The 15,985-nt window shown below is 47.0% G+C and overlaps 1 protein-coding gene across 12 annotated transcripts in view; it reads right to left on the minus strand.

Annotated features, from left to right (window-relative positions):
• DAB2IP (DAB2 interacting protein) overlaps positions 1-15,985 on the minus strand; it is a 256,241-nt gene that overhangs the window by 31,484 nt on the left and 208,772 nt on the right. For all 12 annotated transcript variants that reach the window (XM_077306778.1, XM_077306776.1, XM_077306777.1 and 9 more), the window contains 3 exons: positions 13,146-13,299; positions 4,943-5,041; positions 2,218-2,772 (listed from right to left, as the gene is read on the minus strand). In XM_077306778.1, coding sequence (XP_077162893.1) covers positions 2,218-2,772; positions 4,943-5,041; positions 13,146-13,299 — 808 coding nt within the window. The remainder of the gene's footprint in view (positions 1-2,217; positions 2,773-4,942; positions 5,042-13,145; positions 13,300-15,985) is intronic.

Consider the following 15,985-nt stretch of genomic DNA (forward strand, 5'->3'; position numbering starts at 1 on the left):
GGAATACAAATCACTGATAAGAAGCAAAATGGCTCTTCCAGGAATGCTCAGAACGGCCTCCTTGTGATACAAGACAACAGAGAGGGACGCACACTTATCTCCGGAGCCGCCACTCACTGTATCAGCATCCTCTTCAAACAACGTAATTACCACCAGGAGGGGGGGAGAGCTCGTTTGTGTGCCTGCGTGGACATGTTGCCTGCTCGTAAAATTGATTAAAGTCATAATTAGCTGGACTAACGGCTCTTATAAAATGTATTATCGGCTCCCTGGTCTCTTAGGGTGAATCGGTGGCGTGGGTGGGGAGGAGGAGCCTCAAGGCAGCGGAAAGGCTAGTCAAACCGGCACCTTTGGAGATCTGAACAGCAAAGCAACCCACCTCTCTGCCTGGCGAACCACTAACCAGGAAGCAATGCCCAAGACATGTGCAGAGTATCCTTCCTTCATTCCTAGACACTCCCCCCCCAACATACACACACACACACACACACACACACACACAATCATTTCAAATTGGAGAGGATCATAAAAGTGCAAATTCCAGGCTAGTGGAATCACTGGCACTGCCATTTTTTGAAAATAAACACCTGAACACCACTGCAATTGAATCTATTCAGTGTCTAAGCTACAGCACGCTAAATACTCTCCAGGGGGCTTAGGGCCCCACACTGGGATTCTGGGCACCTTTCACCACAAGGGCACCTTGCCAGGAGCGGAAACGGCACTGGGCACTGTCATACCACCACCAGAGATGGCCATAGGTCAACTAATGTACCAGCTGGTAGCTACCAACTACCAGAAGGTGCCAAGCAGCCTGACTCTGCCTTGGTTCCTTATTCTGAGCAATTCTGTCCATTTTTCATGGCTGAATGGGTTGCTTGGCCCAGTCAGGTATAACCTATTCCAGTAACTGGGACTGGAAGATACTGCTCAAGGGAAAGCTGAAGAAGATTGCATAGGCACTTGGTAACTCTCCAGATGACAGCTCACTTTCTCTCTCACCCTCTTTCAAATTTCTCCCTAACAGATGCTTTAATACATAATGCAACCCTTCTTGATCCCTACGGTTAAACACAGACAAGAGAGGTCATGCAATGCAATGCAGTCAGATTCTAAGAAAATTAAAAATACAACAACAAAAAACAAGACTTTCATACAAAAGTGTCATTTCATTGGGACACAACTGCATTTCTCAGTCTACACAGCTCCTTCGTGGCCCACAAGAATGTAGCCAAATCCCACAAGATCATGGACAGTCAGTGTGGAGTATCGTTTAGAGCAGCCTTTCTCAACTTTTTTACCATTGAGAAACTCCTGAAACATTCTTCAGGCTTTGAGAAACCCCAGAAGCGGTGCAGTTGTGCAGAGCATAGTGGGGAGCCATGGCTGTGTACATGCCTCTTCCCTTCTCACGCCCTGCTGATCTATCACTGGCCTTTCTGGGAAGGGGGGGGGTGTCAACATGACCATATTGGCCATATCACTGATAAAAAAAAAACCTTCCAGGGCTGTCAAGAAACCCCAGAGTTTCACAAAACCCTGGTTGAGCAAGCCTGGTCTAGAGTGTCAAACTAGGACTGGGGAGATCAAGGTTTAATGAAATCTCCACTAAGCCATGAAACTCACTAGATGACCTTTGGATAAGTTTTTTTTTTTTGGTGGTCACCCTAGCCTACCTCACAGGGCTGCTGTGAGTGTAAAACTGAAGAAAGGAGAGTCATGTATGTATGCGGAGTTTTCTGGAGGAAGGGCTGGATGAACCCTCTTCCCTGTTCTTGATCAAGTACAAAGGAGAATGTAAAACAAAACAATAAAACATCTAATCATTTGCTTGATGGATGTGGATGAGCACATGCTGCTTCCAAGAGACTAGAGACTTGGATTCTAATAGGTTTCTCTGATGGTTTTCCATCCAAATACTAGCCATGGCCAACCCTGCTTAGCTCTCAAAAGGAACCACTTGTTCTGATGCACTGAACATTTGAACAACAGTGCTAGAAGGCCTTGGCTTCTGTATTTCTACGTTTCTCCAGGCTAACTGGTTGGTCACTGTGTGAACAAAATGCTGGATGAAATGGACCACTGGGATTCTTTATATACAGCTGCAAGAATTATTCAGACTCATGGTCCAAGCCCAAGAGGCCAGCCCTAGAAATATCAATGTGTCTAGCTGAGTTGGTGAAAGCTGTAAGTTTGAGGGAAATGGGAAGGGCTTACCTTGGCCTTTCCAGTGCTTTGTAGGATGTGGACCAAAGCTGAGGCCATCTCTTCCTTGTTCTTCACACTCAGCACTGGCTCCAGGACTGAGCAGAGAGCCAGGTAGTTGTTGGTGATGTACTCTGCAAACTCCTTGTACATCTCCATGGGAAGGATGCTCATGCTTTGGTAGCGTGACTTGATGCGGATCATGGGTCCCCCAGATTTGCCCTTGCTGGGGTTGGGCGTGACGACAGGGTACCACTTCTCAACAAACTGCCGTCCTGTGACAGAGCCTGCTGGGATGTTGACCAGCCCGATGAAGTTGGTCTTGTCTTTCTTCTTCTTCTTGTCCGTCTCTTTGTACAAATGGATGGTGATGCTCCGGAGCGACGGGAGGTTGTTGAACTCAAAGTGCTCCCCCCAAAAGACATTGTCTGTTTTCAACTTGCACGTTGTCCGCGCATAGAGAGCCTCATCCAAGCACAGTTCACACAAGTATTTCTTTTTGGCTGGTACGTCTTTCGCTTCAATAATCCATAACTTGAGCATGTTCTCGACTCGCCTGCTATTGTCCTACAAAAGAGACGTACACAAAACAACAAAAGGTCAAGAAGGAGGGGGAAGCAATTACACACAGCAAGGATGGAGGAACAGCTTAATTGTTGGAATGCTTTAGAACAGAACCAATTCTTAATTATGTTTTTACTTTAAGGAAATTACCAGCTCATGGGAATTTGCATAATAACCCCTGCTTATGCTCATTTTCCAAATATCACCGTGCTTTCTCGTCTCACCAGTAGGAATTAGAAGAAAAAGAAGCTGATAACACACACACACCATCCGCTATTTAAAAAACGGCACCGTTTCCAATTTGGCTGCCAGAAGAGTCTAAAAATGAAAGCAGAGAAGCTGTCGCAGGAACGAGTGCAGCAACAGAAGCTGCTCCAGAAGTGCTGTGCCCCCCCCCCCCCCGAATTCCCCTTGTTGGATTTTAGCCATGGAACAGAAAGACATGTTCGTCTCTCACAATGCAATAGGAAGAAGAAAGCTGCAGGGAAAGTTAGTCTTGTGTATGGTAGAAATACAGCCAGCTCTGGGGTGGAAAGGCAGTGGCAAACCATACAATATCTCCCCCTGAAAAAACAGGGAAAGGGGCAATGATTCCTACCAACAGGGGAAGTCTTGCTTTAAATGAAGGCTCAGTGGTCACAATAGCTGCCTCCTGTGCAGAAGGTCCCCAGTTCTCACTCTGCCTGAAGGCTTTCAGAGAAACTTTTCTCTGATTGACATCCCTGGAGAATGAATGCTAGTCAATCCTGAGCTAGTTGAATTCACTGTGTTGAATTCACTGTGAGGCAGCTTCCTATGTTTGTAAGATGTGTGATAGCCAACCTGGTGGCCCAGGCAGAGGAGTCTTCCTGGGCAACAGGAAATCACCCCAAGACTTAATGTTTGAGCTAGCACCCAATAACATATGCAGGGAACAAATAAATGTGAAAATTCATTTACAGATCGATTTCGGGTGTTGTTTTTTCCCACCCAATTGAAAGTACTGGTCTTTGCATCTAATTCTTTCCATCTAATTCTGCCCCTCTTTTGGAAACCAACACGAAAACCTGGAAAACCTTCTGTCCCTGAACAAACGTGAAAGGAGAATCCTCATCATGAACAGAGATTCCTTTTTCAAACTTACTTTGATTCTTGCATTTCTGTTCAAATTCTTTACATTCATTCATTGTAGCACTGATACCCCTGCATTACCCTCTAAAGCAGTGGTCCCCAACCTTTTTATCACCGGGTCCAGTCAACGCTTGACAATTTTACTGAGGCCCGGGGCAGGGGGGAGAGTCTTTTTCCAAGGGACGTTGCTGCTGCCACCTGAGCCCCTGCTCCACTTGCTTTCTCACCGGTGCCCCTGACTTCCCACCGCCCACTGAGGGGCGCTGCCAGCAGCATCTGCTCAATGCTACGCCGAGGGGGAGCCCCAGCCATGGTGGCCGCCGGAGAGCACCTAAGGTGAGTCGGTGGCAGAGTGGCAGGGCAGCCCCCTATCTGAGGGACCGCTTGTCTCTTTACGCCCCCTGTAGGGTAGTTCGCTCTGCGGGTCCTAATCTACTGGAGTTCCCTGGCCCTAAAGAAGCACGCCTGGCCTCAACCCAGGCCAGGGCCTTTTTGGTCCTGGTCCCAACCGGATGGAAAGAACTCCCAGGAGCTGAGGGCCCTAACAGTGCTACCAGATTTCCGCAGGGCCTGCAAAACTCTTCCACCAGGTCTTTGGTTGATGTCAGAGCCAGGAACAATGGGGGACCCTCCTCAGGCTACGTGGTAACATCCAGCGTACCCCACCCTGGGGGGGGGTGGCTGAAAGGATGGGGAGGAGGGACTATGCTGCCAATCTTGTTTTATCTTTTTCTTTCTTTTTAAAGCGATGTTCTATTGTTTTGTCATGGGTTTTAAAGCATATTTTTATGTTTTTTCTTTTTATATTGTACCCCGCCACAAGTCTCTGTAGGGTGGTGGGCTAAAAATCTAATTAATAAATAAATAAATAAATAAATAAATAAATAAATAAATAAATAAATAAATAAATAAATAAATAAATAAATAAATAAATAAATAAAATACAATACGGGGGATCTAATGTCTTCCTGGAGGGAAATACAATAAGCTTGCTACTCTTAACCATGAAAGACCAGCAGCTTCAGGCAGCCCAGGAAGGGGGCCAAGACCCACCCACCGCTACCTTGTTGGGATGCACAGCTCTCCGCAGGTTCTCCATCCATTTGTCCCGTTCTGCAGCAGAGCGGCACGAGAAGCATTTGCTACCTGATGCAGTCGTCACCTGAAAGAAAAAGGGAACAGGGATTGTTTCTGACAAACACAGCCCGTCATGGTTTCTGCACAAGAGATGGAAGCCTTTGGGTGAGAACAGAAAGGAGATCTGCAGAACCTAGTTTCTTACCACAGCATTCTGTTCGTGATCGCAGTCAGCCAGCTGTGCATGGGAAAATCACAAGAAAGGAAAGGTCTGCAACATGTATAGTGTCTCTGGATCCTGTTCATGTCCCCGGAGGACAGCAATCCATCACGCCTGGATCCGAAGCAGAATGTTGCAACAGTTCAACTCCTAACCTGATCCAGGAAGGCCAGAGACTCAAAGGTCCAGTTTTCCACTTTTAGGCAGGGCTGCTGGCTGCTATAACCCAATCACCAGCATGTCTGAGAGCTTGTGCAGGTTTCATAGCGAGGACGCGAACTCTCTGCAAATAATCCTGATGCTTGCCCAGTGCACAAACCCAGATTCTTCAGTCCTGCTATTGCCTCTGCTCAGGCAGGTTCTGCTTGGTCAACCTCACATTTTAGTCAAAGTACCCCACCCCCCTTCTTCTGTAGAAAGCCTGCCCAGCATGTAGAAATCATTGAAATATGTTATTTTCTCACTGATGCTTTGTTGTTGTTGTTATTAGGTGCGAAGTCGTGTCCGACCCATTGTGACCCCATGGACAATGATCCTCCAGGCCTTCCTGTCCTCTGCCATTCCCCGGAGTCCATTTAAATTTGCACCTACTGCTTCAGTGACTCCATCCAGCCACCTCATTCTCTGTCGTCCCCTTCTTCTTTTGCCCTCGATCGCTCCCAGCATTAGGCTCTTCTCCTTTCTTCTCATGATGTGGCCAAAGTATTTGAGTTTCATCTTCAGGATCGGGCCTTCTAAGGAGCCAGATGATGCTAGGCTGTTTAAATCAGCCTTCCTCATGCTCCCAAGTGCCCTTTTTGAAATGAATCACCATAAAATGACTCCCCACTCCCCCGAGAGCTGGAGGAGCACCTGTGGCCCATGTCTCAGCCACAGGCAGTCTCATGCTCTCCCTGCCTGGCAATCCATGGGCCCGTCATGAGAGGGTGCCGCAGGACTGCTTTGATTCTTCTTATGAACATTTTGGGGAGACAGTTTGTGGGATGGCTGGACTTCTCCCATCTTATGAAAGACACCTTGCACAAGTTTTAATTTAAAGGCTGTCTAGAAATGCAGCAAGCCATCACCATTAGCCTGAGCCAGTCTGGGTGAATGGATTGAGTAGCATGACTCCCTAATTTCCACCAGTGCCCTCATCCCAGCCCAAGATGGTCTTAAGGCAAAGACTGATCTCAGCTCAGTTGCCAACAGGGAGCAGGAGGTGAACTCCTGTGAGCTACCAAGAGACAGGCATCATGTCTGCAGAGCAGTGGGGCTACTGAGGATGTGACTCCACTGAGATCAGTCCAAACACATGCCTAGAAAACAGGGGGGTGGGACAAGATGGATGGCAAAGTTGGCATCTGATTTGCTGGCTTACGTGTTTGTTACTTCAGCTGACAGGAAGGGGAACTCACCTTGAGTCTCAAGAACTTGTTGGGAATTCACGTTTCTTATCATGTCTCCCTTCACCTCATACAGGTAGGGTGAAACGGCAACAGTGGCAGGATGGGCAGGGAGGAGGCAGGGGGCTTCTTGCTAATCTTGGGCACTTGGCAAAACTACTGATCATTCATGAGAACCAGCCCTGCAGGCCCACCAGTGGGAAATGCTGTAGTCAAAACTGATTTTTTTCAAGTTGTGGGGGGAACGGCATTAATTTACCAGGGCAAAATTCAATTAGTAGGGAAAAAATCATTAGTTTTTCAAATTTAACTCATTTTCACTCATTATCCACATTGCATGGCTGGGTGGCTCCCTCAGTCAGGCAAAATTATCCTGCAATTTTAGGTGCCGAAAGAAATCAGAGCTCTTGCTGTGCTAGGTGCACAGGCAGGAGGCTGCTGTGGCTGCAAGAGGACCTGTTTATTTGCATGCAGGGTCCATGTTCTCCCAAGAACATTGGGGATGGGAGGGTGGGGAGGAAGAGACCTGGATGCTGGGCACAGGCAACAGGTCATACTCCCCCAGCCCCCTGGGGCAGAGTCACAGGCTCTCCCACTCTCTGGAGAAGATGGCAGGAGGCCAAAAGGGATGGGGGCAAAGCCGGCTTTAGAGAAAGGAGTATGTTGCAGTGCACAGGCCAACCGGCCTTCCTAGGACACACAGTACAAGGCAGTGCAGAAAACAGCTGCCACGTGGAATCTTCCTTGAACTGGGAGCGGGAAAGGAACTCAATCATGCAACTGCAGAATTGTCATTTGGAGTTATAGTATTTTATTTAAAAAATATTAATCTAGATATGAAATATATTTACCCTCCCTTAAGGGGTATTTACACCTGTCCTTAAGGAAACTAACGAAAGACTGAAAAGGGAAAAACCAAAACCAAGATGCACAAAAAGTTACAAAGCCATAAAAAAGGTAGTAATTACGGACCAAACAGCAGTTCGAAATACAAACAAGCCAGAACTGAAAAGCAGAATTCACTGAACAGTCAGCCCTGGTCTACCAAAGTAACAGCACCTTGGCCAGGAACGTGGATGCAAACCCATCAGGCAGATCTCCTGAGGAAGGGAATTCTGGGAGTCAGGCAGCCCAGCCCTCTCTTGGGTGCAGGACATGGGGCAGGGCTTCTGCTGGTGACTGAGGGCAGGTAGGCTTAGAGGGGCCAAGGGAGTCCTTTGACCGTCCAGGTCCCAAACCAATAAGGCTTGAAGATGATGTTTGAATCAGGCCTGGAAATGAACCAGAAGCTGATGCAAAGGGTGCAGTCTTGGCATAATAGCCTCAGAGGCAAGAGCCCGTCTTTGCTCCAGCTGCAGCATTTTGCTACCAGCTGAAGAGTCGTGGTGGCATACATTCAAGAGCTCCCAACCTGGAAGGCAATCTCAAGCAGCTGCCTCTTTATGCGCGGGCCCAACATGTCCCTGGAGCGGAACTGATGAGCCACAGTACTTGCTCAGATCTGGATAATAGGAAAAGCATCTAGGGCTGAGAGGTTGTTACAGCTATGCACAGTGACCCCGAAGACAGTGAGGTACTGGTGCAAAAGGTCACTTCCTGGGAAGGCTCAGTTTGCCTTTAAAACAAGAGGTGAAATCGCCAGTTCTTATGGCTGCTCAGGCACACCTAAAAGTGAGCAATGTCTGAATAAATCAGGGGTGGGCTGAATCAGTGTCCTAGAGCAGGGGTAGTTAACCTGTGGTCCTCCAGATGCCCATGGACTACAATTCCCATGAGCCCCTGCCAGCAAATGCTGGCAGGAGCTCATGGGAATTGTAATACATGGAAATCTGGAGGACCGCAGGTTGACTACCCCTGTCCTAGAGGCTGAAAATGTCTCCAGTTCTCTCCCTGCTACTAAATAAAGGGAGGATTAGGCGCAATAGGAACAACTGGGCAAATAGAGAAGCAGGCAAACCCAGGTATTTTGTCTAGGTTCAACTTTCTTCGTGTCCTTGGCGCAGAACTGGAAAACGGGACAAGGTGGCCTTGTGGATGGACCGAGGAAAGAAAAAACCCTGCAATTATGTGGCCCCAAATCACAAAATCTGAATAGCATGCAAATCATGGGTATCTGCAAACCGTCTGCAAACCACAACAGTGCCCAAGCGCTGAAGCTCCAACCAATACTCTCACGCCTCTGTCTTGTTTCCCCTGTCCTCAAAGACACCATCTTCCTATGCTCAGTATCTGTTAACTGGATTAACTTCTATTTCCGGAAGGGTAAAAACCCTGCTTTTCTGTTTATATTAAAAGAGCTCATGCAGAGTGAGGAAGGGAACCAAATATGAATCTGGTTTGAATCTCACTTTTGCCACGACCTCACCATGTGGCTGTAAGCTAGCCACTCCCCCTTGGCACCCTCCCACCAATTTGCAGCAGGAATTACAAGACTGGCTTACAAGATAATTACTAGACTAAGTGTCAGCGCTTGAAGGGAACATCCAAATGCCTAAGTAAACAGTATTAGTTAAAAGGGTTGGGTTCTCTTCCTTGTAGGTGTTCTTTAAGCAGCCAGGCACAAAGGTGTAGCCAAAATACACCACTCAATTTTCAGTGCACAAACAAGGAGATTCACCACATGCATTGCCTATGTGATTTCCAACCTGCCCCTTGCTGCAACTCTAGGGACTAGCGCCTTATTTATTTATTTACAAAATGTATACCCTTTGTGCCCTCACAAGGGTCCACAAGGCAGCTAACAATTTAAAACACACTTGATACATTCACATTTTAGCAGCACAAAAATCAACGTCCCCCAAAGACACATCATTAAAACAATTAAAAGCGGAGTTAAAATGAGGCACAAAGACATAAAAACAGCAACTGAAGCATTGGTCAGGAAGGAGGGATCACTGAAGGAATGCTGAATGGTACAAAGCAACCTTCAATCACCGCTGGGGGAAAGACAGCAACAGAAGGGGACAGATAAAGCTCCTCAGGGAGAGAATTCCAGAGCTTTGGTGCCATGGTTGAGAATGCCCTTTTCTTGGTTGCCATCTGCCGAATGTTAGAAGGATGGGGTACTTGAAGATGAATGTAAACCGCCCAGACCCCTAGGGAAGGGCACTATAAAAATAGAAATAAATAAATAAACAAACAAACAAATAAATAATGGTTGGGTTCATATGGGAGCAGGCGGTCCTTAAGGTATGCTGGTCTCAAACCATACAGGACTTTAAATGTCAGCTCTGGCATCTCAAATCATGTTTGGGAAACAAACTGGGAGCCAGTGTAGGCGGGTTAAGGCTGGAGTGATATGAAGAAGACGACTTGGGTTTTATAGCCCACTTTTCACTACCCAAAGGAGTCTGGTCCCTACAACCCACTCAAGTCAACATCCGGCAGCATTCTGTACCAAATGAAGTTTCTGAATGCTTCTCAAGGGCACTGCAGGAAACTACTCAAGATGTCACCTGGGCGGATGCACCACAGGGGCCAGATCTTTTCTGTGCAGGGAAGGCCAGGCTGGTTAACCCGTTTTTTTAAAAGCCAAAAGGCTGCAGAGGGTCTTCAGAACGTCCAAGAGACATACCAAATTCTGCATTGGTACCCCGAAGGCATCACACGCCCATCCCCTAACCCTGCTCCACTGTGATCCAGTCCTGTCATTGCCTCCTTATCTCGGTGGTTTTTGTGGGTCAGGCTAACTTGACATCTCTTTTCCCAGACTCATTTTCCAGGATGTCGGTTCAATTTCCCTACTTTCTGGTGCTCAGTCTTGAGCAGAAGATTGTCACGTCCCTCGTCTGCCTTCAATTTTCCTCCCTGCCTCCTGCAGTCTCGCAGGCTGGCTTTTCAACGTTTTCAGCAGCAGTGACGCTTGTGGCTTTCTGCGCCTTGTGCCAAGTCAGACTGACATCCTGTCCTAAGCGGCATGCCTATCGCCTGACTATAGGACAATACAGAGGCACAGAGACGGAATGAGGGGATGGTCAGGGGAGTTGGTCTACTGTTTCAAGGACATCAAGACACTCTCTGCAAAACTCTACAAAACCAAAAACCTCGAATATTAAAAACAGGAGCGCTGAAGACTTATACAGAGCACTTCGCAAGCATTTAGAAGCAAGTGCATTTGGAGAGGTGGGGCGAAAGGCTGTTTATTCTGCAGGCTGCTGGAAGTTTTCTTCCCCATTGTTGTTTTAGAGTGTCTTTTAGAGAGCCAGTGAGGTGGAGTGATTAGAGTGCTAGACTAAGATCTGCGAGACCCAGGTTCAAATCGTCATGCTACTCTGCATGCTTGTTGAATGACCTTGGGACAGTCACCCTTACCCAGTTTATTCTACCTCACAAACTTATTGTGGTAAGGAAAAAAGTGAGGAGAGGAGAAGGATATTGTAGCCCACTTTGTGCCCTCACTGGGCTGAAAAAAAGGGCATACAGATCTTTATTGCTGACTGCTGATTTTTGTAACCAATTGTTGCTCATAATTTTTAAAATCTCTGTTCCTTGTAGGTGTTCTCGAGATCCCTTTTATTGTGCTGCTGGATGCTTTTAATTTTTTTTTAAAATCTGCTTTTAGAATGTATTTTGTTACATATTCACACTGCAGGTTGTTCTTTATGCCATCAGGATGGCAGAAAATAGGATCTCAATCTTTCCGATAAATTAAAGCGGTGAAAATGTCCCCAGAGAATTTGCGGGTGTTTAGAAGTCTACTCCTGTGCACTTAGAGGCCAAATTTTAATCACACTCATGCTCCTTGCTGAAGCCAAGTCGGCTTGCCTCAAGTTGGGAATGCAATACGAAATATACCCTACATTGACTGGCAGCTGGCACATAAGTCCTCGCTGATCTCTAGGCATGTATTGGTTCGGTGATGCTGAGGATAAAAGCATTCACATCCACAAGATCTGGGGTACAACATATTTTTGGCATCAGCAAGATATGGCACACTTAATTCAGTTCTGCAACACTAAAATCAACAGGGACAGACCCAGTTTTGTGCCCTCTCAAATTTTGAAGGCTCAAAAAATTAAGCAAATCTGCACTGATTTTGTGTTTTGCACAAATTATTCAGGGTCTGCTTATAGCAGCTATATAACACAGAAAAAAAATCCGGTTTCTTGATCACCACAAAATCTTTCCACCAGTTCCTGAGATTTCACAGGGCACGAACTCGTGCTTTTCCCCTACTGCGATAAGAACAGAAACTTCCTTTTAAAAAGCAAAGGTAGATTGTTTTAGGGTGTGTTTTGTTGCAGATACTAAAATTCACATCTGTGTAATGTGAACCCAGAAACAGCCAAGTATTTCAACTGTGGAGTAGTACTGTGATCAAATAAGAAGAGAGAACCCCCTTCTATGCTCACAGTCTTGTCTGTGGCCACTGAATGGTGTCTCAGTGCTTAGCTTCCTTCATGGACATTTTCAGAACAGAAATGACGTTCTTCTTCATCTAACATACCAGACAACAAAAAGCTGGCTCCCTCCCTTTGACAAGTGTGCAATGTGGGTATTTCCCTGTCTGTCAACTTTCTCCAAGCACCATTCATCTCCCTCACTCTGCTTTGAGTGATGAACAAAATTGGTAAACAGCTCTGATATTACAGGTGTCAAATCTCTCTTTCATCTAGCTCCATTTTTTTTTAGTGGAACGTAATTTAGGCAGTGTGGTTTACACAAGTCTTCTCCTCCTGACCCTCTGTGCTATCACCAGGAAGATGCAACTTGCATTCTTTGTGCCAATCTGTTCTTCTCTTAAAAGAAATTTCCATTTTGGCCTACGTGCCTCTTAAAAACTCCTCCCCTGGTCCTTGCTAAGTGGAAAGGGCTAATTGAGAAGGGGGGTTGCTGGGAACTGATTTCTCCCTTGCTTAATGCTACCGAGACCCAGAACTTGACTACGAAAGTCAAAGAACAGCCTCCAGTTTCACAGAAGACATGAACACCTGCTGCTCTGCTTCAACCCCTCCATTACCTGCCCACCAGCTTTCCTGCAGAACCGTTCTGCTGATGCTGCTTCCAGATTGAGGAACTCCCTGCCACAGGAAGAACAACTGGCAGCACCATTCTTGGTTTTCTGACTTTGATTGTTCCAGAAAGCCTTTAGAAATGGATTTTTAGCTGCTTGTCTGCTTTAGATCTTTGTCAACGACAGCATTTATTGCTCTTTGTTGTGGGCTACTTTTTAATGGATGTTTTAATACAGTGTTAAATTGACTGTGTTGAAAATTGGTGTTAATTGCTTGTCTCATCCATCATCTGTTCTGCTGGACCGATGTCTTGAAATATATTATTACATTGTGCATGTACCCTACCACTTCGCTCTGCCATGTCTTCTCCCAATCTAAGGAAGAGCTCCATTTCCCGCAGAGGAAGGTTCTTTAGGCTCAAGTCCTGCTGAGCAGAATGGAAAGATAGATGCCAAAATACAGGGGGGTTGTAAGATCTTTCTGGGGAAACAGGCAAAATACAAGCTCTCAAAACAAATTGTGACTGAGAGATCTGCCAGTCTGAGTTACCACATGCATGCCTGGAGGGATACCCCTCCAACCCAAGTCACCCACCCTGAGCACCCCTAGCAATTGTCACTGCTGGCTCACCTCAAAGCAATAGTCTTGCCCCAGGATGCTGCTGTGTACCGGCTTAATGACCACCTCCTCCTCCATGCTGAGATCAAGGGCCTCCACCGCGCTACTAGGACTGAGCAGTGACTCGTGGGAGCGTGATTCCTTCAGCCTCGGCATTAGATGGGATCTAGAGGAGGAAGAAGACGATGACACAGACCATCAGACAAGAACAGTCCTCCCTACAGATCCAAAATGGCACTTTTGCAATCAATTCAGCATTGTGTGAGCCTCTGTTCACACAGTCCCATGCACAGACTGAATGAAAACACAGAAGAGTTATCGTATCGTCGGCCACATTTTGGAACCTAGCACATGCTTGTTTATGCTCACACCAAGCCCAAGACATTCAAGAGTTTTGTAGGTCCAGAGAAGGAGCAAACAGAAGAGATTTTGTTGCTTCTGATAGACCTATTATGCATGGCCACCAAAACGGCGATTTCGGGTCACATGGAAAACGTGGAGGGGGAAGACACAAAGCAAACCGCTTACGCACGGGATGGGACGTAACAGCGGCAAAACCCAGAGTAACCAATTATGCACGCAGCGACCCCGGCGCTGCTTCTGGTCGCGCCCCGGTCGCCCGGAAGCTCCGCTTTTTTCTGCGTTTCGCTAACGCGGCTTTTTTGGCGGCATGCACCGAATCTGCAGCCGGTTGCAGCTGGCGCTGTACGTTATCAGTGATTTTAGGTGACGCCATTCCACCCTGAATGCGGACCTTCCCCTCCGTGCATAATGGGCCATAGCCAGACAAGATTGGGTTGATTTGGCAGATCACAGACAATGCAGGCCCATTTTTGTTGGGAGATACCAGGACTGGTGCTAAAGGAGTGACCATGGCTGATGCACACCCATTCCAGGGCTGTGGCTCAGTGCTTGACCACCTCTTGCTTTGCATGCATCCCTGGCTCGAGTATCAGGTGTCGGGAAAGACCTTTCACTGCCTGAAATCCTGGGAAGATGTTCCTGGTCAGGGGAGACAATACTGAACCAAGTGAACCAACAGCCAGACTCGATCCGAGGCAGCTTTATACGTCTCCTGGCAAACCACTGTTAATGCATGGATATGAATGGCAGAACCAGTACCAGCCTTAATCCCAAATGTTCAGATTACCTAAATCTGTTGAGTACAGCATTCCATTTTCAACAGTGACCAACCAGCTGCCTCTGGGAAATGCTCAGCCAAGGGGGAAAGCCGTCATGTTCTATCGTTGCATGCCCCCACCAGATGATATAGAGAGGCATACACTTTCCCTGAACATGGAAGCTTCGTGTAGCTGTTCTGGTGAACTGCCATTCGTTGGCTTGTCCTTCATGGAAGCGTCTGACTCTTTTCAAAAACCTGCCTTTGCATCTCGTGGCACCGAATCCCATAAGTTAATTACATGCCCTTTTGCCCACCGCATACTTGTTGCCACTCCATTTTGACTTGTGAACCCGAGCCCTACTAATAGGCGAGAATTTTTCCCTCCACACCAACCCTCATTTGATAAACCCTCTTCAATTACTTTTTAATCCCCGGGCTCTTATTCATCTTTTCAAGTGCAATGGCGACCAGGGCAAGTACAGGCCAGGGCAAATAAATGGCACCATCAACCTATCTGGTGGCAATGCACCCTGCCAGTTGAGCAACGTTAAGAAGGGATTTCCTCCTGCCGGCCTCCTCGCCTTGAGTGACCCCAAGGACATGTTCAGAGTCACTCTCGTCTGAAATGATTGTTGAGATGCTCGGCTCTTGCTCAGAATGAGATCTGCTAGTACAATTGAGCTGCAGCTTGTATCTCAAGGCAATTAAGGAGGGGTGGGTGGGGAGAAGAGCTTTCTGAGATCCTTTCCCTTCCATGAGGAAGGGAAACTGGCTCCAGATTGCCTGACCCGCCTGGCTGATCAGGACAAAGATGGGAATAATGATTAGGCCAGGAGACAATGACATGGAGAAAGAATGGGCATTGTTGTGCTCCCCAGCTTACTTAAAACAACAAATACCCAAGACAGCCATCAGTTGCAAGCAAAGTCCCTAGTGAAAATACAAAGCACAGCAAGTGCTGGTTCACACACAACCATTCCCTCCCACTCTTATTCCTTGCTCAGACGGCAAACAGGTCATCATCTAAACACAGACAGGGTACTGGGGATGGTGGCATACAAAATTAGGGGCTGCAAGAGGGCCTATAGGCTGTACATGAGATGTAAAGACCGAGGGAGAGAATGGGCATTCCCCAAAAGACTTTTCCCTCCCAGTTTCTGGAGCATTTGGGTGAGCCCTGAAGAAACCTCCTATCAAATATATTTCTCTATCCTTGAACGAGTAGAATGTGCCAAGGTTGCACATGGTCCGGAAGCAAGCAGCTCTGCTCACAGAAAATTAAGGCATTCTATTAACATCACCACTAATACAACTGTATATGCAAGCCAGGTGATAAAGGATATTCTGCATTGTTAAAGCTGCAAAAAGGGTTAGGTGTGAGCGGAAAATACTTTTTGCTGTAACTCAGCAGCCGAATTATGGCAGCTCTGTAGGATTTTCAAGGCAAGAGATGTTCAGAGGTGGCTGGCCATTGCCTGCCTCTGGGCAGCATTCTTGGGATTCTTTGGCCATCTCCTATGCAAGGCTAGCCTGGGCTACCCAGACCAGGACAAGTAGAGTGACCATCAAGCTATCTGGTGGCAATGAACCCTACCAGTTGGGTGATGTTGAGAAGGAATTTCCTCCTGCTGGCCTCTTTGCCTTGAGTGACCCCAAGTTCTAGAATTCCAGGGAGAAACGTCTCTCTCCATAGGCAGATACCACAAGAAGATGCCACTGAGATTTGCCT

The sequence above is a fragment of the Paroedura picta genome, chromosome 12 (genome assembly GCF_049243985.1).
Source record: "Paroedura picta isolate Pp20150507F chromosome 12, Ppicta_v3.0, whole genome shotgun sequence".
Lineage (NCBI taxonomy): Eukaryota > Metazoa > Chordata > Lepidosauria > Squamata > Gekkonidae > Paroedura > Paroedura picta.